The sequence below is a fragment of the Pogona vitticeps genome, chromosome 4 (assembly GCF_051106095.1).
Source record: "Pogona vitticeps strain Pit_001003342236 chromosome 4, PviZW2.1, whole genome shotgun sequence".
In the NCBI taxonomy this organism is placed as follows: domain Eukaryota; kingdom Metazoa; phylum Chordata; class Lepidosauria; order Squamata; family Agamidae; genus Pogona; species Pogona vitticeps.
In genome coordinates this window covers 194,674,643-194,699,235 of record NC_135786.1, presented here as the reverse complement: position 1 = coordinate 194,699,235, position 24,593 = coordinate 194,674,643, and the positions used below count along the sequence as shown (strand labels likewise).

The 24,593-nt window shown below is 37.6% G+C and overlaps 1 protein-coding gene across 3 annotated transcripts in view; it reads left to right on the top strand.

Moving 5' to 3' along the window:
• The window catches only part of RB1CC1 (RB1 inducible coiled-coil 1), a 93,077-nt gene that overhangs the window by 40,806 nt on the left and 27,678 nt on the right, over window positions 1–24,593 (top strand). For all 3 annotated transcript variants that reach the window (XM_020795970.3, XM_020795969.3, XM_078393741.1), the window contains 2 exons: window positions 11,216–11,342; window positions 13,796–15,702. In XM_020795970.3, the coding sequence (XP_020651629.2) occupies window positions 11,216–11,342; window positions 13,796–15,702 (2,034 nt within the window). The remainder of the gene's footprint in view (window positions 1–11,215; window positions 11,343–13,795; window positions 15,703–24,593) is intronic.

Sequence of the window (24,593 nt, the reverse complement as noted above, 5' to 3'; positions counted from 1 at the left end):
GTATAAGACGACCCTCAATTTTTAGTCTAAAGATTTTAGCCAAAAGTATCATTTTATACATGGAAAAATACAGTATTTGTCACTGGAAGAAATCTCATTGTACATTAGTCAGCTCAGAATGCAGAGATGTTACTGCTACTGTACAATAGTTTTACTGAACTATGGATCTGTTGTTTCCACATGTGTTATACATATACATTTCAGACATTGCAATCCTTAAGCATTTCTTGGCTTATCTCAGCCATCTTACTCTGATGTACAAGATCTTAGAAATCCAGCCTTTCTGTCCATTTGGTCACAATGGTATTTGCCATTTACAAGACAATCATCCTTAGATACCATGGAATGGTCAAAACAATTTCAGATGATAAGCAGTATTACTTGGCAGCCGTTAATCATGATTCAGTTACTTCCAAACTTCCAGATTGTTGCATATTCAAGATTCAAGAAACCATTTTAAGATTTACTATTGCAAAAGGGGTGGTTGTTGTACCTTTCTTCTTTTCTTGAGCAATTTTTGAAGCATCTTCTTGTCAGCCCCAGTCATATATTTCTGAACAAATGCAGCATTTCTAAGTTAGTGAATAGAACTTGCAAACTGTTCATAAAGTGTACACCAATATGTTGGAGCTCTTTGTTGCCCCACAAGTCACGGAGCACTGAAAATAATGTATAAATGAAAGCAGTAAAGGAATAAAGCACAAAGAATTGAACAATATAGACAGCCACTATCAAAAGAAACTGTTTGTTGTATTAACTGTTAACAGCTTGGTGGAACAATATTGCTTTTATCAGTTCTCTAAAGAACAGCAAAGAGGAAGGATAATATAATTTCCCTCAGAAGAGAGTTTTGCAACAGGCTCCTGCTACCTAAAATGCCTCATTTTAGATATCCATCAGTCTCTAGGAGATGGGCATGTAACAGATGGAATGAATATATATAATGCCTTTTTTCTTTAAAAGGAGTCGAGGCAGCTTAAAATACAGTATTTAAAGCTAAAAATGGGAAGTATAAAAATACTAGAAACAGTCAAATGGAACACTGTAATACAGTAAACAGAAACAACGCCAGAAACACATTGAAAGCAGCAAGGCACCTGTTTTACAACCACACTCAGGCAGCTAGTCACTGGGGAAAAGCTTTCCTGAAGGAAAAGGTCTTGGCCTGCTTGTGGATGGACAGGAAAGATGGGGCCAGTCTGACCTTCTGTGGTAAGGACGTCCAAAGCCTAGGAGCAGCAAAAGAGAAGACTTTCTCCCGTGTCCCCACCAAACACACCTGTGATGGCATTGAGACCAAGAGAAAGGTCTCTCCTGATGATCTTAACACCTGACCAGGCTCATAAGGGGAGATGCAGTCCTTGAAATAGCTTGGGCCCAAGTGGTTTAGAGCTTTATAAGCTAGAACCAACTCTTTGAACTATGCCCAGAAATGGACCAGACCCATACAACAGGAAGCAGATTTTCAGATGTTCTGTCCTCAAATCACATCATTCCAGTTAGTGCTGAAAGATTAGTCCCTACTGATTTGCAGCAGGCTATACTGTTCATATGTTTTGCTAATAGTGAGCTGGCACAGGTTATTGTAGTTTATGAACGTTTGCTACGTATATGACAAATACATTTCCTTTGGCAAATGTTCCTTTTTAGCTATTTTTACTGGTACCTGCCCCTTTTAATGTAGACTGCAAATATACTCACTGGAGCAGCATGAGAAGCAGAATATTTAACTACAGATCTGTAACCTTATATTCCACTACTACTTGTGGCCTTTTCAAGCCGAAAATCGATCAGTTCTTGCAGCATCACTTCAGATTAATTTAAGTCTCTTTACTAGAGAAAACAATTCTTCTATTATGGTACAGTGGTGTTCATCCCACTCCTTTCACCATGGAGATTGCAAGAATCTTGTACTTAATTATGGAGTGGGGTCAGGCAATTCCATTTCTCAGTTTTATAAGATAATTGCTTTGAAAGATTAGATGTAGGGCTTTCTCAGCTGTAGTCCTCTGTTTCTGCACATCAAACTATGATAGATCAAAGACATGATGATCATGGAGTTAATTTTGAAAATTCTATGCTTTCTATTATATGTTATAATATCATTGTGTATGTACAGAAAGAGAAAGATGTACATACATATCTAAAACACATTGCTGTGCTAGTCTTTCAACATAAAAGAAAAAGGCTAGCGGGGTTTTTTTATAAAGTTTTTATTCATTTTCAGTAGGGATAAGGATTGCGGTGTGGGTACAAGGGAATAAGGAAGGGATGGGGAAAGGGTAAAATTCCAGAGAGCGAAAGTATTCTTACATCATTTTGTTTAGTCGTTTAGTCGTGTCCGACTCTTCGTGACCCCATGGACCAGAGCATGCCAAGCCCTCCTATCTTCCACTGCTTCCCGTAGTGTCAATTTCATGTTGGTTGCTTCGCAGACACTGTCCAGCCATCTCATCCTCTGTCGTCCCCTTCTCCTCTTGCCCTCACATTTTTCTAACATCACGGTCTTTTCCAAGGAGTCTTCTCTTCTCATGAGATGGGCAAAGTACTGGAGCCTCAGCTTCAGGATCTGTCCTTCCAGTGAGCACTCAGGGTTGATTTCCTTTAGAATTGATAGGTTTGTTCTCCTTGCAGTCCAGGGGACTCTCAAGATCCTCCTCCAGCCCCACAATTCAAAGGCATCAATTCTTTGGCGGTCTGCTTTCTTTATGGTCCAGCTCTCACTACCATACATCACGACAGGAAAAACCATAGCTTTGACCATTCAGAGTTTTGTTGGCAAGGTGATGTCTCTGCTTTTTAAGATGCTGTTGAGGTTTGTCATCGCTTTCCTCCCAAGAAGCAGGCGTCTTTTAATTTTGTGGCTGCTGTCTCCATCTGCAGTGATCATGGAGCCCAATAAAGTAAAATCTGTCACTGCCTCCATATCTTCCCCTTCAATTTCCCAGGAGGTGATGGGACCAGTGGCCATGATCTTAGTTTTTTTGATGTTGAGTTTCAGGCCATTTTTTGCACTCTCCTCTTTCACCCTCATTACGAGGTTCTTTAATTCCTCCTCACTTTCTGCCATCAGAGTGGTATCATCTGCATATCGGAAGTTGTTGATATTTCTTCCGGCAATCTTAATTCCAGTTTGGGATTCCTCCAGTCCAGCCTTCCACATGATGTATTCTGCATATAAGTTAAATAAGCCGGGGGACAATATACAGCCTTGTCGTACTCCTTTCCCAATTTTGAACCAATCAGTTGTTCCATATCCAGTTCTAACTGTTGCTTCCTGTCCCACATATAGGTTTCTCAGGAGATAGACAAGGTGGTCAGGCACTCACATTTCTTTAAGGACTTGCCATAGTTTGCTGTGGTCCACACAGTCAAAGGCTTTTGTATAGTCAATAAAGCAGAAGTAGATGTTTTTCTGGAACTCTCTGGCTTTCTCTATAATCCAACACATGTTTGCAATTTGGTCTCTAGTTCCTCTGCCCCTTCAGAATTCAGCTTGTACTTCTGGGAGTTCTCGGTCCACATACTGCTGAAGCCTACCTTGGAGGATTTTGAGCATAACCTTGCTAGCGTGTGAAATGAGTGCAATTGTACGGTAGTTGGAGCATTCTTTGGCACTGCCCTTCTTTGGGATTGGGATGTAGACTGCTCTTTTCCAATCCTCTGGCCACTGTTGAGTTTTCCAAACTTGCTGGCATATTGAATGTAGCATCTTAACAACATCATCTTTTAAGATTTTAAATAGTTCAACTGGAATGTCATCACCTCCACTGACCTTGTTGTTAGCCAGGCTTTCTAAGGCCCACTTGACTTCACTCTCCAGGATCTCTGGCTCAAGGTTAGCAACTACATTGTCTGGGTTGTCCGGGATATCCAAATCTTTCTGATATAATTCCTTTGTGTATTCTTGCCACCTCTTTTTGATGTTTTCTGCTTCTGTTAGGTCCCTCCCATTTTTGTCCTTTATCATGTTCATCTTTGCACAAAATGTTCCTCTAGTATCTCCAATTTTCCTGAACAGATCTCTGGTTTTTCCTTTTCTGTTACTTTCCTCTGTTTCTTTGCATTGTTCATTTAAGAAGGCCCTCTTGTCTCTCCTTGCTTTTCTTTGGAAGTCTGCATTCAAGTTTCTGTAGCTTTCCCTATCTCCCTTGCATTTTGTTTCCCTTCTCCTCTCTGCTATTTCTAAGGCCTCGTTGGACAGCCACTTTGCTTTCTTGCATTTCCTTTTCTTTGGGATAGTTTTTGTTGCTGCCTCCTGTACAATGATACGAGTCTCTATCCAAAGTTCTTCAGGCACTCTGTCCACCAAATCGAGTTCCTTAAATCTGTTCTTCACTTCCACTGTGTATTCATAAGGGATTTGGTTTAGATTATATCTGACTAGCCCAGTGGATTTTCCTACTCTCTTCAGTTTAAGCTTGAGTTTTGCTATGAGAAGCTGATGATCAGAGCCGCAGTCAGCTCCAGGTCTTGTTTTTGCTGACTGTATAGATCTTCTCCATCTTTTGCTGCGGAGAATATAATCAATCTGATTTCGATATTGCCCATCTGGTGATTTCCATGTACTGAGTCGCCTCTTGTGTTGTTGGAAAAGAGTGTTTGTGATGACCAGCTTGTTCTCTTGACAAAGCTGTATTAGCCTTTGCCCTGCTTCATTCTGAACTCCAAGGCCAAACTTCCTTGTTGTTCCTTTTATCTCTTGGCTCCCTACTTTAGCATTCCAGTCCCCTAGAATGAGAAGAACATCTTTCTTTGGTGTCAGTTCTAGAAGGTGTTGTAAATCTTCATAAAATTGTTTTTTTTTCCTTCCAAATAGTATTTTGTTTAGATTTTTTTTCCTACATACAAAAAAAAACATCTCTACCAACCCTACACAAAAAACAAACAAACAAACAGAGACAGTACACCTAAATCAAAAAATACAAACAGACAAACCCCCACATATATAGGCAGGGGGGAAGCATTTCCATACAATGTTATCCATTCTTAAAAAAAACTGACTGTACCAACCTTCTTACTTTATAAGAATTCCAAAATATCATTCGTTCTAAAATTGTACTAATTCTAATAATTATTTCTCTTACATCCTTGGCTACCAATTATTTCTTGGAAGATCAATACTACCATCATGTAAAACTCCACATTTCAGCAATAAAACATCATCATTAGAGAAACAAAAGCAAAGCAAAACCACACCAAACATATCTAACATTGGCTACCTAATCATATTATACTTCATATGTGTTTAGTATCTTTTTATAAAGGCGTTAATTATCCTCCTACACTATATTACTTTCTATTTTTAATCTATGCACATATAAAGTTCTATATCAAAATTTCACATGATATCAATATTTCAGAGAATAGGTATGTTATGTATCTCTCACATTATAGATTGATTATGTTAAAATGATATCCCAATTTCATATTTCATCAAAATTAACATTAGTTCCTTTTTTTCCCTAGTTTTAAAATGCCACCTATAAAAACCTATTAGGCTATTTTCTCTCTGATTTGAAGTTTCCTCAATTTTCATGTCCATTTGGAGCCAAGGAATATCTAATTTGTAATCATATTTCAACTCTTCCTTCTCACTTCTTCGATCTGCATAAACACCCATCAAGTTCGGACATCTCTCATCCACCTGAGCCTCTTTCCCCTCCTTTGTCTCTCTCCTTTGCAGCTGTGTAGTGATGTTCTCTGTTTCAGTCTGTTGTGACGAAAAGTTCCAGTACTGTATCTCTTCCTCCATCCCAAAAAGGACAGCCTTGAGCCCATCAAACTGTTGCGACTGTGTAGTGATGATTTCTGTTTCAATCTGTTGCGACGGAAAGTTCCAGTGCTGTATCTTTTCCTCCATCCCAGAGAGGACAGTCTTAAGCCCATCAAACTGAAAATTCAGATGGTCAAGAATGTTCCTCTGTACTTTGTGGAAAACATTTACTATATCCGCTACTATATCCTGTGTTAAAGTTTCCTTATTTGGAAGGTGAGTGTTCAAAATTGTCTCCTAATTTCCAAGTATCCACCTCATTTAAAGAGACATTCCTTGTTATGAAGATTCTCCCCAATTTAGCTTATTTACTTTTCACGGCCGGCAGCTGTAAGGTATTTAAGCAATAAAAGTCAGTTCCTCAACAGATAAGTAGCTTCGGTTGTAAATTAACCTCTTACAGGGAGCAGAAAACGAAAGTCTCTGTCCTTATCTGCTTCTCTATTTCGGGTGTGACGCAGTAAAAAAAACAACAGATCTGTTCCAGGCTAGAGCCTTTTTGCCGCTTCAGGATTACACCATCCAGCCGTTTGAGATTATTTATTTTGTACTCACAAAATGTTGGAATTGATTAGTTCTGTTGGTTCAGTCCTTTATAACATTCTCCTGCTTTCCCCTCCAGCCGCGGGGCTTACAGCTAGGACAGCCATAAAACATGGCGTCAACGGAATCCTTTGTCTGGAGAAAGGGTAATCTAAAGAGGTGGTTGCCTTCCACCCCCCCAGAAAACCCCCACCCTCCTACAACCCAGAGGAGCTTCTCCTGGCTCCCCCTTCCTCCCAATTTCTCGGGGGGTGTTGGATTCACGGCAAGCAGCAGGAATCTGGAGAGCCCAAATTCCCTCGCTGCCTCGCTGTTTGTAGCCCCGCCCCTTCCCAGCCCCGCCTCTTCATAAAATTGTTCAATTTCAGTCTCCTCAGCAACGGTGGTTGGTGCATAAACTTAGATTATTGTGATGTTGAAAGGTCTTCCTTGGATTCATATTGACATCATTCTATCATTTTTGAGATTGTATCCCATTACAGCTTTTCCCACTCTTTTGTTGACTGTGAAGGCTACTCCATTCCTTCTACGGGATTCTTGCCCACAATAGTAGATATGATAATCATCTGAGTTGAATTCGCCCATTCCTGTCCATTTTAGTTCACTGATGCCCAGGATGTCGATGTTTATTCTTGCCATCTCCTGTTTGACCATCTCCAGCTTCCCAAGGTTCATAGATCTTACATTCCAGGTTCCTATGCAGTATTTATTTTTCTTTGCAGCATTGGACTTTCCTTTCACTTCCAGGCACGTCCACAGCTGAGCGTCCTTTCGGCTTTGGCCCAACCACTTCATTAGCTCTGGAGCTACTTGCATTTGTCCTCCGCTCTTCCTCAGTAGCATGTTGGACGCCTTTCGACCTGAGGGGCCCATCTTCCAGCGTCATATCTTTTAGCCTTTTGTTTCTGTTCTTGGGGTGTTCTTGGCAAAGATACTGGAGTGGCATTACCATTTCGTACTCCAGGTGAATTGCATTTATTCGGAACTCTCCACTATGTCCTGTCCGTCTTGGGTGTCCCTGCACGGCATAGCCCATAGCTTCTCTGAGTTACTCAAGCCCCTTCGCCACGACAAGGCAGCAATCCACGAAGGGGTTCTTACATACACTTACTTAATTATGTTAAAAAGGGAAATCACATAAGTAAACAATATAGCAGTTTTTCCAGACTTATCTCTTGTTACTACTCTCTCCATTCCATTGGACATTCTCATACTTCTTTTATCTATACTGTACTTTCCAGTCCATATTTCAGATCCATATTTTCTTCCCATTTTTTTGAGTCATTTCTGAAATGATCTTTCATTTAATGCTTCTGTTAGTACATCCATCTCCATCACTTTCGTTATATTTTCTATCAGTTCCTCCAGAGATGGTACCTCTTCTTTGTTCTAGTATTGTCCATATAGTATTCTCGCTGCCGTAATTACATGTATTATCAAATATCTCATTTCTTTATCTAGAGTTTCAGTTATAATATTCAATAAAAACAATTCTGGTTTAAATGGTATCACATCAGATAAGATTTTTTTGTATCATATCATGTATTGATCTCCTGTAATTTTTTGCTTCCCTGCATTTCCACCAGATATGGTAAAAAGTACTCTCCTGCATTTTACATTTCCAACATTTGTTGGAGGTATTTTTGTATACAGTGGACCCTTGACTTACAGACGGCTTGACTTACAGACTTTTTGAGTTACAGACTTCTCTGGCCGCAAAATTTAGGTTTGACTTGCAGACTGAGATTTGACTTACAGACCAGAAAAAAAACCAAAATGGAACAAAAACGGCCTGTTACGGGATTAATCGGTTTTCACTGCACTGTAGGTCAATGGAGACTTGACTTACAGACTTTTTGACTTGAGAACCACCTTCCAATATGGATTAAGTTCTCAAGTCAAGACCCCACTGTATTTTGGACAATTTAGTTGGAATCATATGTCATCTATAAAACATCATATATATTTTTTCTTTAAAATTACTGATTTTATAAATTTAATACCGTGTTTCCCTGAAAATAATACAGGGTCTTATATTAATTTTTGCTCCAAAAATGCATTAGGGCTTATTTTCAGGGGATGTTTTATTTTTTTTTCCATGTGCAACAATCTACATTTGTTCAAATGCAATCATGTCATCTTCTGGTTGCTACACAATGGTGGATGGCGGGGTTTCACTTAACTGGGGCTTATTTTGGGGGTAGGGCTTATATTCCGAGCATCCTGAAAAATCCTACTAGGGCTTATTTTCAGGTTAGGTCTTATTTTCAGGGAAACAGGGTATTATTCTGAGAATTTGTGCCCACTGTTCTAAATTGATATTATGACCAACATTTTGTACCCATTTTATTATCCAATCTTGCACCACTTCATCTTCCATTTTCATATTTAAGAGATATTCATACATTCTTTTAATTATTTAATCATTTCTAACAGTAGTTTATAAAATGTCATTTGTTCTTCATAAAAAATCCAACTTTCATGGATGACACTTCATATAATATTGACTAAGACCTTGAATATTGCATTCCCTGCGTTTTAGAAAGTGGATTCTAATCTATGGAAACCCATGTTAAAATAAATCTGATAGTCTTAAAGACCACAGATTTTCTTTTCTGCTATATACATATTTAGATACAGTGGTTAGCTTGGCAAGCATAAAGTCATTTTGAGCAGTCTGTCATCAAATACCACATGTTGCCTATCTCTAGCCCCTGCTTGCTTTGCTGGGTCTAGTGGGCTGTGTATTGTGAGTTGGGATACTGCCAGTTTCTTTCCTATCTGACACCCACAAGGTTCAGGGTCGCTTCCTGGCATTGATATAATGAAGGACCTTTTCTGTTTCCCCCTCTCAATTGTTTTCACTATTTATAACTGCTGTATAATTACTCAAAGCTTACTTAGTAACCCAAGGTCCCCTTGTGACATTGCTTACTGTCTTTTGGTACATTGCTGTGCTAATGCCACTTGACTTGTTGCCCTGCCCTGTCTGAGTCCAATGTCAGTATTATGATCTTCCTGGAGGCATTATGCTGTAAAACACTATGCAAAGGTGTTGAACATATTTATTTATTTATTTATTTATTTATTTATTTATTTATTTATTTATTTATTTATTTATTTATTTATTTATTTATTTATTTATTTATTTATTTATTACATTCATGCCCCACAGCCTGCTGGAAATTATATGATTTCTACTGTGCTTAGGTAACAGGATTTTCTTTCCGGCCCCAGTTTTTGACTTGTGCTCATGGCTTTCCTGGAGTTAATGAGAAGATGTTGCCACATCTGTAAGCATGTATTGGCACATTATTTTCCCCATTCATGAGTAAGGTTTACAAGCTTTTACAGGCTTTAGTCATTTTCTGGAGAGCTGCTTTGCACAAGTCTAAATCCCTGTATGTGTGACTCCAAAGAGTAGCACTTGAAGAGCTATGTTAGAAGTAAACCATCTGTCTTCTTTCTGTGGAGACTGAAGTACATGGTAGTGTAGTTTATTCTTACCTGAACTGAGAAGCAAGCCATAGTCATCATTCTTAATAACCATTTCTGAGTGAGAGTCAAGGAAAGTAGCATTTGAAGTAACCCTTATCTTTGCTTTACTACTGTGCTGCTTATGAAAATAGATTTTTAAAAGCTATGCTTGTGTTTTTATTGTAAGGTCCCAATTCCATTTGCACTTAGCATTGTACGGACATCCTGAAATCATCATTATAATTACTTTAAATCCATAATTCTTAACAATTATAATCATGTGCCATCAAGTCAATTACAACTTTTGACAACCCTTTTCAGGGTTTTCTAGGTAGAGCGTACTCAGGAATGGCTTACCATTCCCTTCTTCTAGGAGCATCTTGGGACTGTGCAGCTTACCCAAGGCCACACAGCCTGGCTCTTCTGACATGCACAGTGGGGAACTGAACTCCTAGTCTCTGGCTTCACAGCGAGATACCTAACTCACTGAGCTATCCAGTTAGCAAAGTCATAATAGACTAATGTATTTCTAATCAGAGACCAACTGCAGCATATCAGGTAAATACAGAAGAAACATTAAAAATGAAGACAAAAATGCTGTGGCACCTTAAAGATTAATTGCTGTATTTTAATGTGAGCTGCCTATTAAATTTGTGAATAGCAGAAGTTCCAGGAGGTGTGTTTCGGTAATGGTCAAAGCTGTTTCAAAGGTTATATATTACTTCCACAGAATGCATTTCATTGTTGGAAATTTGAGGCAACATTAACGTAGTTTGTTGTATGGAAAAAATCTAAATATGAACTTGTTTTGCTATTTACATAGATAGATTTTGTCATGTGAAAAATGCTGCATATGTTTTATTCTACTAATTTATTCAAAAATCTTTATAGCTATAATTAAAACCAACATGCCTTTCAGTTATTAAAGCAGTATTTATTAAAACATGAAAGCAGTGCTGGGTCTTAACTTCTATTTCCTTAGTCTGATTTAGATCTTAGTCTGCTTCTTGGGGTATGAGGGAATCTGTACTTAAAGGTATAGGAAAAGTGTTATTTGTTTAGTGCCACTCATTTAAACTAGGATTTATACGATCAGTGCAAGAATTAACTTCTCTTTGGCCATGCAAGGTCTTGAACTCTCTAATCTGAGCATTCTTGAGGGTCAAACAAAATAAAACAAATTCTGCTTTTTATATACTGCCCCATAGTGCTTAAAACAGTCTTTGTTTTATAATTTACTTTTGTAAACTCAACTAGTGCCATATTATAATACATGGTTTCGGATTAGAAGCTGAAATCCTCAAAGAATGATAATCATGTGCAGACAGTACTGTAGATCATAGAATAATTGTTTTTAGATTTAATCCATATTCTAATATCTCCTCTGATAATCTATATTAATTATTTCATATTTTTAAGGGTTCCCATACTTTGTGATTTTGAACCTCTCCACCAGCATGTACTTGCTCTACATAACCTGGTCAAAGCAGCGCAAAGTTTGGATGAAATGTCACAGACCATTACAGATCTGCTGAATGAACAAAAGGTATCCTTGGGGTATGGATGTGATTATATATAAAGAAAATATTTAGAATGCCAATATAGAATGCTACTTGGAAATAAATATGAGGTTAAATCCAGTTGTTATTTGGCTGCTGGTAAAGTAGGCCCATTAAATGAACAGGACTTACCAAGCCAACCCTCCTGTAACTTTTGTTGATTCGGTGATTCTACTTGAGATGGGAGTGCCAGCCAGATTTAGCTTCAGTTGTAAATTGGAGTCAGTTAAGAATTCCTTAAAACTATATCAGGATTGAACAGCTAATTTCTTTGTTTTTCCTGATTTCTGAAAAAAAAAAGTTTTTATCTGATGAAGATAGCTCTGAACACCTTGAGAGCAGTGTATAATAATGAATAGTACATTAATTAACTGATTATTGGTAAACAGTTAACCTGCAATATGAGGAAGTTGTTTGCTAACAAGAGAAGGGTTGAACTACTCATTCTTTATCTCTGTCAAGAAATGTAACAATATTTGAATTAGTTTTGCCCTTTTTCACTTCAGATCATGCATATTCTTAAAGCCTTTACATTGTAGAAAAAGTCAGATTTTTAAATTCCAGGTTGGATGCAAGGTCCCCCATGCACATGGGAGTAGATGCAGTTTTGAAATTGGGATTAGAAAACTTTCATAGGTCAACTTCCAATTTTAACCTGTTTTTTAAAAGTGCACCTCACATCTGGATATGTCTTTTTCTTTTTTGGCTTTGTGAGGTAGATGTTCAAACTGCCTGGAGTCAGCAGGTTCTTTCCAGAGCTAGTTTTTAACTTGCCACAATACTTATACCTTGAATTTGTTCATTAAAGAAGTGGATGAATTGAATCCTTTAAATCTTTTGCTCTGTTTTGTCTGTTCATAAAAACATTGGGTTTTCTTCTTGAAATGTGCAGAAGCTTGTCAGACATACTGAAATAATAGGCTAAGACATTCCTTTCTCTCTCGCCTTCTCCAGAGGTTGTTTTGTAGTACCTTAAATGTTGGTTTACTGAAGTACCTAAGACCTTTTCATCACAACAATAATTGAAGTGATGCATGCTTGTTCTTACTTCAACATTTCAGGTTTACCAATGGTAAATGTACTTAAGTGTCAGTAACATATGTCTAAGAGCATCTGTTGTGAATCCACATGCTTGTCACCTCTTCAGGGGTCCTTTGATTACTCTTACAGCATCTTCTGGCAGAAGTAACATATGGATAGACTTAAATGTTGGAAGTAGTGGATTGAAATATTTTGCCTTGCCATTTTTATTCTTTGTGCTCTTGGAGGGCATCTCATCTTCATTGTTGTTGTTGATTTCAGAAGGACATTTGTTCTTGAATGTTACTAGAATATTAGTTGGGAAGCATAAGGTTGTACTTCAGTTACTCTCAAACGATGTCATTTATCCATATATACATATATGTTCACAAATTGAAGGGCTTAATCCAGCTGGAGACTTTCTGAGTCAATTAGGATAATAAAGGTCAAAAACTTCTATCATTGCATTAAAAACTTCAATTTTATATAAAAATTACTGCTGAAAACACTATTAAACTAATAAAATTATAAAAACTTTTCTGATTTCTTGGAGCATCATAGAAAAAGATGACTACCCCCAGACCAAACAGACTGAATTGGCTCAAAAAAGTCACAGGTTTAGCTTCCAAGTAAAAAGTGTAATAAAACAATAAAAAATCAAGCTGTCAACAAAGGAAAATGTCCTATCTTCTTCAGGATTACAAATGGCATACTAGCTACATTGCACATGGTGATACATACTCAATGTGATTACAACACAAAAACATTCCACGTGTACTAATTTCTTGATCAACTTTTTGCTTTTCTGATGAGATCAATTACAAGGAGCCACAAGGCACTAAGTCTTTGCCCTTATTATTAACCACATTATTTATAACATGTATTTCTAAAGATTCTCTTAACAGTCCCAAATTCTAAGAGTATGGCTGAAATAGTTTTTTGTTTCATTAAAGCAGATACTATGCCCAGTTTCCCAACTGTGTTTTGCTAATCTTGATTCAATGTAAGATAGCACTGATTTTCAGTGTAAAATTAGTTGACTGAACATAAGAAAGCTGCTGAAAAGCCAGAAAAAAATGGCTTGAAGCCATGCTGCCATATATTCAGGGGCAGGTTGTGCTGCAGATTTTGTTGTTGTTGGGGCACCCTTAGGTTGCGAGATAAGAATTTGGCCTGTGGCTAGCCTGAGATTGCCTCCTACTGTTCTAAAGTTTGGTAGCTTGAACACCAGATGGTATTTGGTGACTGTTTTTAGTACAAAGCCACGGCACAGATTATTTTTAGGAAGTTTTGGGATTTGCCTCCTTTGAGACAAATTTGGAATTTCACTTTATGTATGGTATGCTCTCTGTTTGGCCTGAGATCTGTATGGGGGATTGCTATAAGAGTATTTTAACATCTACCTCTTTTTCATTTTTAGGCTTCCAACAGTCAAGACTCACCACAGTCTGTCACTACACCAAGGATGGAAGGAACAACAATTGCTACCTCTCCTAAAACACCACCACCACTCAGTCTTCAGGGACCTCTGTACCCTCCCGTATGTCCTCCAGGTCCTTTGGAAGAATTGTCACCAGACAGTATTGATGCTCAGACATTTGATTTTGAAACAATTGCCCATCCAAGCATAGAACAAGCTCTTAAGCAAGGGTCTTTAGATTTGGATTCATTGGCAGAAAGTCCAGAATCTGATTTTATGTCAGCGGTGAATGAGTTCATAATAGAAGAAAACCCAACGTCTCCAAATGTCATAAGTGATCCTCAGAGTCCAGAAATGATGGTGGAGTCCCTCTATTCATCAGTTATCAATGCAATAGATAGTAGGCGGATGCAAGATACAAATATATGTGCAAAAGAGGAAGCTTTAGAAAATTCTGCTGTAAATGTTTATATGGAGAAATGTAGAGATGTTGCCCAGGAATCTCACTTAAATTTAATAAACATCAAAGAAGATCTTTGCCACTTTAGAACGTTTGTAGAAAAGGAACAGTGTGAATTTTCCAGTTCTTTAAAATGTACTTCAATAGAAATAAGGAATATCATAGAAAAGGTAAAACTTTCTCTTGAAAAAACACTAAAAGATAAGCATCAAAAGGAACTTCAGTCTATAAAAACTGAATATGAATGTAGATTGAATACCTTAGTTGAAGATAGTGAAGAGAATCAAAAAAAGATTACAAAATTAAAACATGACTTAAAAGGTCTAGAAGAGGTTTTGCATGACAAAGATAATGAATTTGCAATAGTAAAGAATGAAAAGGAAGCAGTTGTGGTTTTACAGAATGAAAAAGATCAGAAGTTGCTTGAACTGGAATGCCAAATGGAGAATCAGACTTGTGAAATTAAAAAGCTAAGAGAGTCACGTGAAAGAGTATTAGAAAAATTGAAAAAACTTCATATTGAAAATGATGAAAAAATGCAACTTCTAAGGGAGGAACTTCAAACTTTGGAGCAAGATCACCTGAAGGAATTAGAATCCAATCTTCTTATCAAACATACACAAGAGTTTGAAGAATTAATGTCCAAACACGATGATTGTTTAGAGAAATTAAAAAAAGAAAATCAGAAGCGACTTGAGCAAATGCAAGAATCCCATGCTGCTAATATTCATGCAAAAGAACAAGAGATTGAACAATTGAAGATCAAGGTTTCTGAACTGTCTGACTTAAGATGCAAATTGGAAGTTGAACTTGCACTGAAAGAAGCAGAAACAGATGAAATGAAATTACTCTTAGAAGAGAGCAAAACTCAGCAGCAGGATAATCTGAAAAGTCTTGTTGACAAGGAAACTGAAGTGTTAAGAAAAGAGATTGATAAATTGAACCATATAATTCAAGTTAACAATGATGAATATCAGGTGGGTCTAGCAGAGCTAAGAACTTTAATGACAATAGAGAAAGATCAGTGCATTTCAGAATTAATAGACAGGCATGAAGAAGAAACAAATTTACTTAGAACTGAACTAAGCAAAGTAAATTCTTTGCATCAAAAAGCTCTTGAAGCAGAAAAAAGGTTGGAAGAACAAATAACAGAATTGCAAGGTAAACTGGAACTGGAAGTAAGTGCCCTGGAGAAGGAAAAAGAGAAGAATCTGGCACTCTGTGAACAACAAAAGAAATATGAAGCCACAATCAGTAAGCTAACAGAAGAAAAAGAACTTCTAATAACAAACCATGGGCAGGACAGGAATGTGCTTGTGCAGAAACTGAATTGTGAAAAAGAAGATGCTGTACGAAGTGCCCTTAAAGAATTTGAGTTGCAGAGGGAAGCTGTTGAAAAAGAACTTTTGGAAAAAATCCAGCAACTTGAGATTCAAGTTAATCAGAGGTACTGTATGAATTAAATTACACACTTCTGTTTGCAATAAAACCAGTTGTTCTCAATATATCTTGCAGTCATTGGAGTAAGTGCAGTGAAGCCATAAATAAGAGAATGACTTCAGATTCCAGATTTTCCCCCTAACATGTCTTCAACCTGTCTTCACCATCAAACCTTAATCCTCTTGCTCCATAACATATATTTGAGCAACATGATTTATTTGTTGTTCTCCATTTGTCTTGACTCTTGAACTAAAGACAAATTAATACCTGGGGAGGGCAGGGTGTCACATATTTGCATTAGATATATACTTCCTATTTCATAATGGATTGGTAACTAGCCTCATCCAATTGGTAGAGCAGTCCCACTGAATCAGTGGAATGTCTATAAATGTTAGCCCATCACTTAGCAGTACATTTAATGAGTCTATTTTGATTGGGACTACAAGTTTGAATTGGAGCGTAATTTTTTAAAGCTGTGTATCCATTGAAATCCATATTAAAAAGTTATCATTTGGAATGGATGATGGAGAACATGGAATGTATCTTCCCCTTTGATGTGGGAAGCTGCTCAGTGGGAAAGCCAAGATCAAGAGTGATCCTTCCCCCTCCAGGCTTCTCAGTTTGCTACATTTGAATCAGCTGTGAAGAAATTAAGGCAAGGGTTTGGCCTTTTGCCATATTCACCCAGATTTTGTTCATTAATATCCTACATATGTAGGTTTGTATGTATCTTTACTTGCAACGTTTTGCTTTCAGGTTGCTTTTGTTGGGATGTCCTCATTTGTTTGATATGGACTTTTCAAGTAATTCAGCTTTAAAACTGTTCTGTTCATTAGCTATTAAACTGGCGGTGTTCTTAGTTGTTTTTAGAATTTTTGTTCTTCTGTAGTATGTGTTTTAAAATATCACATCGACTTTCATCCTGACATTTGAAAGGTATGTGACTGTATTCAGTATTTATCCACTGAACCTGTTTCTAAGTAAAATGGATTCAAATTAAAATAAATCAGGCTTATTCTATTTATCAATACAATGAGTAACCTTTGGAAACATTGGGCAAGATCTACAATTGCTGATAGGTATGGTGGTGCTCTCACCACTCCCATGCTTTATCTAGTATCTCCAGTGTAGAAAGGGAATCTTTGGATTCAAGTCACAAAATGTGTAGATTACTCTTTGCATACATCACCCTAGGGAGTGTATTGAATGTAAGATGAAGGGTAGATAATAGATTTTGGCAGACAGTATACTTGCTTGTACATTGTGGGACAAGTATTTTGATTTAACTGTAAATTACCTAGAAAGAGGAGCTGAACTTTTTGCATAGGTTTGGAATATGGGAAGTCCATGTAGGGTTGATTCAGATGTAGCAAGAAGACTTCCCCTTGGTGAGATTCAGCCACAGTGAGCATTTGGCTTATTGTGTTTATATTCTTTTTTTTTCTTCTACAGAGGTCAGGGTGATATACATATCTCTTTCACCATTCCCATGTTTTATCCTGACAATAATTTTCAGGCTGAGAGGCTGATCTAGAGTCCCCATGGCCAACTAGACATTGAAACAAGGTGTCCTGAACTGTAGCCATATATTCTAGTCAGTACTCTACTTTGAAAGAAGAAAATGGAAGGATAAAGGCATTCATGCCCCTTCTGCCCTTCTACACCTTTTCTCATGTGCCTCTGTTTTTTATTTTAAAATAATGGCTTTCTGTGATGTCTGAATTGGGGAAATGGTTTGTTTAAACTATTATTATTGAGAACAAGCCCAGATCAAATCACATCCCAACAGTTACAGCCTAATGTTTTCTTACACCATTGTTTAAGGATACTACATTCCCTCCCTCCAGAGAACTGTCATTTGGTTCCAGATTTTGGAAAAAAAATCAAACTTCTCTTTGAAAGGGGAATGTACCATCTGGAAATATGTTGCAAATCATTTTTGTAACAGAAAACTATGGTTTCTGTTTCATGTTTAGCCTGCTGTATAAATTCTAAAGCAGTGGTTCCCAACCTTGAGTAACCCAGGTATTCTTGGACTAGAATTCCCAGAAACCTTCAGCACCGGCTGGCTAGGGTTTCTGAGAGATGCAATCCAAGAACAGCTTGGTTACCCAAGGTTGGTAGCCATTGATGTAAAGTGTAAGATAAAGTTCTAAGAACGTTGGAATCTTTCTACATACAAAAGTATAATCCAGTGTTGGTAGAGATCAGGAAGAAGAGACAAGCACATCTTGGCTATTTTACAGCAGAATCACGCATGTACTGCCTTTTTTGTTTCCACTGCAAGGCCAGAAAATGGGGTGGGGTTGCTGCAGGGAAGGACAGTCTCTGAAGATTAACCTGTCCTACTGACAGATCTTTATCATCAGGGTAGCAAACATTGAATCTCACCCCCTGCCAAAACTGCATTCCAAGGTTTTTTGGAAATAAAATAAAACAAAGCTGTTACTGTGTATGATTTGGTTTCATAAAAGTTGATAGCAGACTTTTAACAGACTTCAGTTTGATGTCTTTATATAGCTTATTATCTGAAAACATTTAAGGCTTCCTTCCTCAAGTTTCTGAAACATATGTTTGCCAAATAACAGTGAGAATAGCTTTATATTTTAATAACTCAGAATGCCAAGTCTGCTATTTAGTGTTGGAAGCTACTGGATAATTTGTATTTTTCTATAATGAAGATGTCGGATGCCACAATGAAAAATCAGAATTAAAAAATTAAGATATTTAGAAAATTTAATGTGCTGAAAATCTGACAGATGTTCAGGTCTGAAAGTCAAACTATTGTCTGATCAGTTTCTGTGTGATTAACGGGCCAATACTGTGTCTCTTATATATTTTTTCAAATAAAGTTGCACAGATCTTGTTCAATTGCTAAATAATTTGAAAATAGATGTTCATAGTTGATATAAAAATAATTTTTATTGGGAAAATGCTGCATTTAAAAATATCCAGTCTAACCATACTGTCATTGAGGGCAAGACTAAATCACCTGGTATACTTTAATTATGTTATTGTTGAATGCATTGCTTTAGTGAATTTTTATGAATGAGTAAAAATGTATATGAATGTAAGCTACGATGCAGATGGATGAGAAAGATATATTTAACTAAAGGTACTCCTTTTTTTGTCTTACCAGTTTGATATGTCATCCACCACAGTTTAAAGAATCATAGTGATTTAATGAGACATGAAGCTGTTCTGTGCTGTTCAAGACAGACATTATACATACAGTTGTGTTCAAAATTATTCAACCCCCAATGCTGTAAAGGGGTTTAGGGACTATAGTGTACATTTGGAATTGTATTCAGAATGAAATCCTACAAGGACGTTTTAAAGAACCAAATGCAACTAAAATAACATCAATTGTTTATGTAATACAGTAGTAAATGTTTCTTTTGTGGTTTCTTCATTGCCACAATTATTCAACCCCTTAAAGACTACCACTCTGAAGAAGAGAGGTTCATTCAGGTGTTTTCGATCAGGTATTGAAAACACCTGTGGATGTCACCGAGCACCAATCAAGCATAATAAGCACCAATTAGGCAGCTTTAAAATGACTGTGATACTCAGCTCCTTCTAGACATTTACTGGTGTGGTTGCAAACATGGTGAAGTCAAGAGAATGGTCCAGGAAGACAAGAGAAGAGGTGATTTGTCTTCACAGGAAGGGCAATGGCTATAAGATTGCAAAGAAGTTAAACATACCAAGAGACACCATAGGAAGCATCATTCACAAATTCAAGGCAAAGGGCACTGTTGAAATGCTACCTGGTCATGGAAGAAAGAAGATGCTGACTTCGACTGCTGTGCGCTACCTAAAGCGTAGAGTGGTGAAAAGTCCCCGTGTGACTGCTGAGGAACTGAAAAAAGATTTGTCAGATGTGGGTATAGAAGTTTCAGCTCAGACAATAAGGCGCACACTGCGTAATGAAGGTCTCCATGCCAGAACCCCCAGGCGCACCCCCTTGCTGTCTCCCAAGAATAAGAAGAGTCGACTGCAGTATGCCAAAAGTCATGTGGGCAAACCACAAAAGTTGTGGGATAGTGTTCTGTGGACTGATGAAACAAAATTAGAACTGTTTGGGCCCATGGATCAACGCTATGTTTGGAGGAGGAAGAACAAGGCATATGACGAAAAGAACACCTTGCCTACTGTGAAGCATGGCGGAGGGTCGATAATGCTTTGGGGCTGTTTTGCTTCTGCAGGTACAGGGAAGCTTCAGCGTGTACAAGGTACCATGAATTCTCTTCAGTACCAGGAGATATTGGATGAAAATGTGATGCAGTCCGTCACACACCTGAGGCTTGGGAGACGTTGGACCTTTCAACAGGACAATGATCCCAAGCATACCTCCAAGTCCACTAGAGCATGGTTGCAGAGGAAAGGCTGGAACATTTTGGAGTGGCCATCGCAGTCACCAGACTTAAATCCAATTGAGAACCTCTGGTGGGACTTAAAGAAAGCAGTTGCAGTGCGCAAGCCTAAGAATTTGACTGAACTGGAGGCTTTTGCCCATGAAGAATGGGCAAAGATACCCGTAGATCACTGCAAGACACTTGTGTCAAGCTATGCTTCACGTTTAAAAGCTGTTATAACTGTAAAAGGATGTTGTACTAAGTACTAAGATTGAATGTCACTTGGGGGTTGAATAAAAACTAATAATGATGTGAGCACAGAAAAGACATTTGTGGTTATTTCATTATAAACTTAAGGTTATATTTCTCTGACCTACAAGTGCCTCTTTCATGTAAATGTAAGCAAGATGACTGAATGATCAAAATCAATGTCAAAATGGCCAAAACATTCAATTTCAGTGGGGGTTGAATAATTTTGAACACAACTGTACCTATGTTCAGTCTCATTTTTGGTTCAGATTGTATTTGCCTGTCACTTCTCACATAAAGAATTGATAGGGTCTCATAAAGAAGCTATATGTGATTTTTTTCCCCCATGCAGAATGTAAAGAATAGGAAAAACAGGGTCCTGGGCCAAAACAGGGACTTCTTTCATCTTGTGCATAGCTGAGCAAAGCCTTTGTTAGTATTAGCACCCTTATTAAGGAAATGTCCCATGGGAGGTTTGATACGCTTTATATTTGGTGATTTTTATATTGACAGCTGCAACATTTATATGCTCTTAAAGTTTTCTAACTGGTTCACTAATCTTTTTTCTTTGCCATTCTGTATTTGTTTGAAAGGTGATTTTTTCCCCATCTTTATTATTTATCAATTATTTATTTAAAATATATTTACCCCACCTTTCTCATTAGAAAAGGACCCAAGGTGGCTTACAGCATTTAAAGACAATATTTAAGAACAAAACAATGATACAAGGGTGACATACATCATTAAAAGTCAATATTAAAAAGAAACAACAAAATACCCCTCTTAGAAATGGGAAACACAAGTACCTGTAATACTAAAGATACCATCAAAGCATTGATGCATAACAATCCATCTAAAAAGATCATGCACAGGCAGCCATTCATTGGCGAAAGCCAGTTTGCCTGAAGAAAAAGGTATTCACTTGCTTGCAAAAAAGACAACAAAGATGGGGCCAGCCTAGCTTCTTGTGGGAGGGAGTTCCAAAATCTTGGAGCAGCGATAGAGAAGGTCCTCTCTTGTGTCCCCATCAAATGTACCTGTGAAGGTGGTGGGACAAAGAGAAAGGCCTCCCTTAATGATCTGAGTACAAGAGGAGGTTCATAATGGGAGCCGTAGTCTTTGAGGTAGGGCTTTGTAAGTTAAAACCTTTGAATTGTGTCCAGAAACAGATTGGCAGCCGGTGGAGCTGTTCTAACTGGGGATTGTGTGACCCCTGTAACCTGCCTCAGTCAACAATCTGTCTCCTGTATACATACGTACAGTTGTAAGCCACCTTGGAAGACCTTCCAAGAGCAGCCAAAAGGTGATATATAAATATTTTAAGAAACCATTACAGTGGTGCCTTGCTAGACAGTTACCCTGCATGACAGTTTTTTCGCTAGACATTGACTTTTTGCGATTGCTATAGCGAATCGCAAAACAGTGATTCCTATGGGGGAATTTCGCTGGACAATGTTTGGTCCCTGCTTCACCAACCAATTTTCGCTAGACAACGATTTTGACAGCTCCCTCCGTGCTCGCAAAACGGGTGTTTTCGGGACCTAAGTTTCACAAGACAGCTATTTAAACAGCTGATCGGCGGTTCACAAAGCGGCTTTCCTATGGCCGATCTTCGCTAGACAACAACGATATTTCCCCATTGGAACGTATTAAACAGGTTTAAATGCATTCCAATGGGGAAATGCTTTTCTCTAGACGATGATTTCACTAAACAGCGATTGGCCACCATAAAATTTTAAGGACCCATCCTGTATCAACAGATAAGGGGAGACAAAATAGTGAAAGTCAGCAATAAAAGCACATGACCAAGAACATGTCACAGTGGCATTTTAGTGGACAAGGAGCCTGTGGAGGATTTCAGAACCTTTGCAAGGAAGAGGGACTCAATATCCGTCACATGCAAGGAAGATATTTTTAAAATTCTTTATTTGGAAAGCATGCTCTTTTCTCCTCTTCCCTATACCCACAGTTGCCTGGGATAATAGATATTTGTTACTTTTTGGATGCATGCTGAGACCCTGTGTCCTGAAACAGATGCATGGTATCTACTTGAGTTAATGAGGATGGTCCATTGAACATGGACAAAGGTGTTTGGGTAGCTTCATGCAAGTTTTCCTGGTTGAAAAAACAGCACAGTCCCCCCACAATTAATAATCATTTCCACAAGGACAGAACATTGTTCTGTCTATCTTTTGATGTGCAAAATTTAGGAAAAGATGTAGGTATCAACGTACCTGAAGGGTATTTGACTTCATAGAGATTGGGCAGTCATCTTATAGTTCACCAGCGTGAATTAATGAATTCACCAGAGTGTGAAAGACAGTTGGAAATTTCCACCAGATATTGTATGGTTCAGTAATGCATACTTCAGTCCATGATCTTGTGAAATTTCATAAATCACTAATCTGTCATTCCCATTCTTTTCCAGAAGATGGCTGAACCCCTTGATATTTATAATATAGGGCCTCTAGTGACAAATCCAGTTGTAAAGTAGCTAACTGATTGTTTTTCCATATCTGTATGATAAGATCCAGAAGCAATTCATATCCTGCCCCATATCTAGTGGTCTTGGTGGAGTCAAAGACAGTAAAACAGGATAAATCAATGATAAAATGATTGAGCATGAAAAGCACTTCAATGGAGTTTTCATTTTGGTGGCCATGTTAATCCGTCAAGGCAGAAAGATCACAGAGATATGTCCAAGAGTCATTCAGCTCATCAACCTGACATTTTCTGGCATACGTTTTTGTGAACTATAATCCACTTCTTCAAGTGCACGTCATGTCAAATGTTACAAGTATTTATACATGTCTCTTGATGTATAAATACGAAGAAATAGGAAGTGGAGACCAGAGGAAAATAAAACCCAGAAAATAGAGATGCTGATTATTGTGGCAATTATTCGCAAGATAATTCTTGGGTGATAGCACTGTCTTTGCATTGGTAAGATATGTAGGAACTTCAGATAAGAATTTGTAGCTTGAAACAGTGTGATTTGTCTGAAGATTGAGCTCTTTATCTCCTATAATAAAAAGGATAAAATTCATGTTTAAGATAGTAAAAAGTCGCACTGCATGTCTTAATTAGCTCACCAGAGCAAGGATATCTGTTACCACACAATTATTCTATGACTCGCCACTATCTATAGTTGATTTTTTTCTGCCATCTGGTTCACAATTCCACCTCCTCCCTCTTATAATGTAACATACATACAAGCATCTACATTCTGACTGCCATGTGTGACTTTTCTAACTGACTCTTGTTTTGCATAAACCTCTGCTTGTATTTAGAACAAAAATTAAAAGCAGACTTCTGAACTCTAAACTTTTGTTTTTCTTCTCTGTATGTTGTTTTTTTTTCTGCTATATCAATTTTTGATACCCAGTAGCTCAGAAGTAAAGCAGTCTCGAGGAGTCATGTTGCTGTGTTTGAGTGTTGCATTTAATTCATTTATTTTATTTTTAAGATTTTTATCCCACTCACCTAATGGCTTGGAGTTTAAATTACTTGGAATTTAATGGTGGTGTTGCTAGAGTATTAATGAGTGGTGCCTCATTTATTTGATTTATATACTGCCTCATTAGTTCACGCTAGGTTGTTTACAAGTTAAAAGATCTTACAGATCTCACATAACAATACATATTACAAATAGTGATTAAAAAACCGTGCAATAAAGAAAAGAGAGAACAAGAAAAGAAAAATATGTACATTAACAACATCCAAGGAACTCAGTTGTCTCATCCATATTAAAATAATACAGTTAATAGGCCAGCTAGAAGGGTACAGCAATACGTGCAGACTTGATGTGATACTTAGGCAAGATGTTACATATTTTGGGAAGAGGGAACATCTGCCCAGATTTTGACGTCATTTTTTTTTTCTCATGGTGGTTTCAGAAGAGGAAGGATCTGCAGATACTCAGATTAATCTTTGTGTTGTTATAGGATGTCTTCTAGGTTTCACATAAACTAACTTTAGGCAGTGGGACTGGGAAAATAAGATGATGACTTTTATTTCATACTTAACCTTCTTTAACATGTTGGCTTGTTACTGAACCAATCTCTGGGTGAATTGTTGGTTCTTAACTCCCCTTCTCTAGCCAGTAGATGAGAAGAAAGTATGTCTTCATTGGCTAGGGTAGCAGAGTGCACTGCTCATTTCTGTTTTAGGAAGAGCAAGTTATAAATAGGTTAAAGATTAAATTATGGGTAAGGCCAAATTTTCCATTCCTATCTAGGCATCTTTTATTATGGAGTGATAAGCACCTGCACGGATAGGTATGTATCTGTGT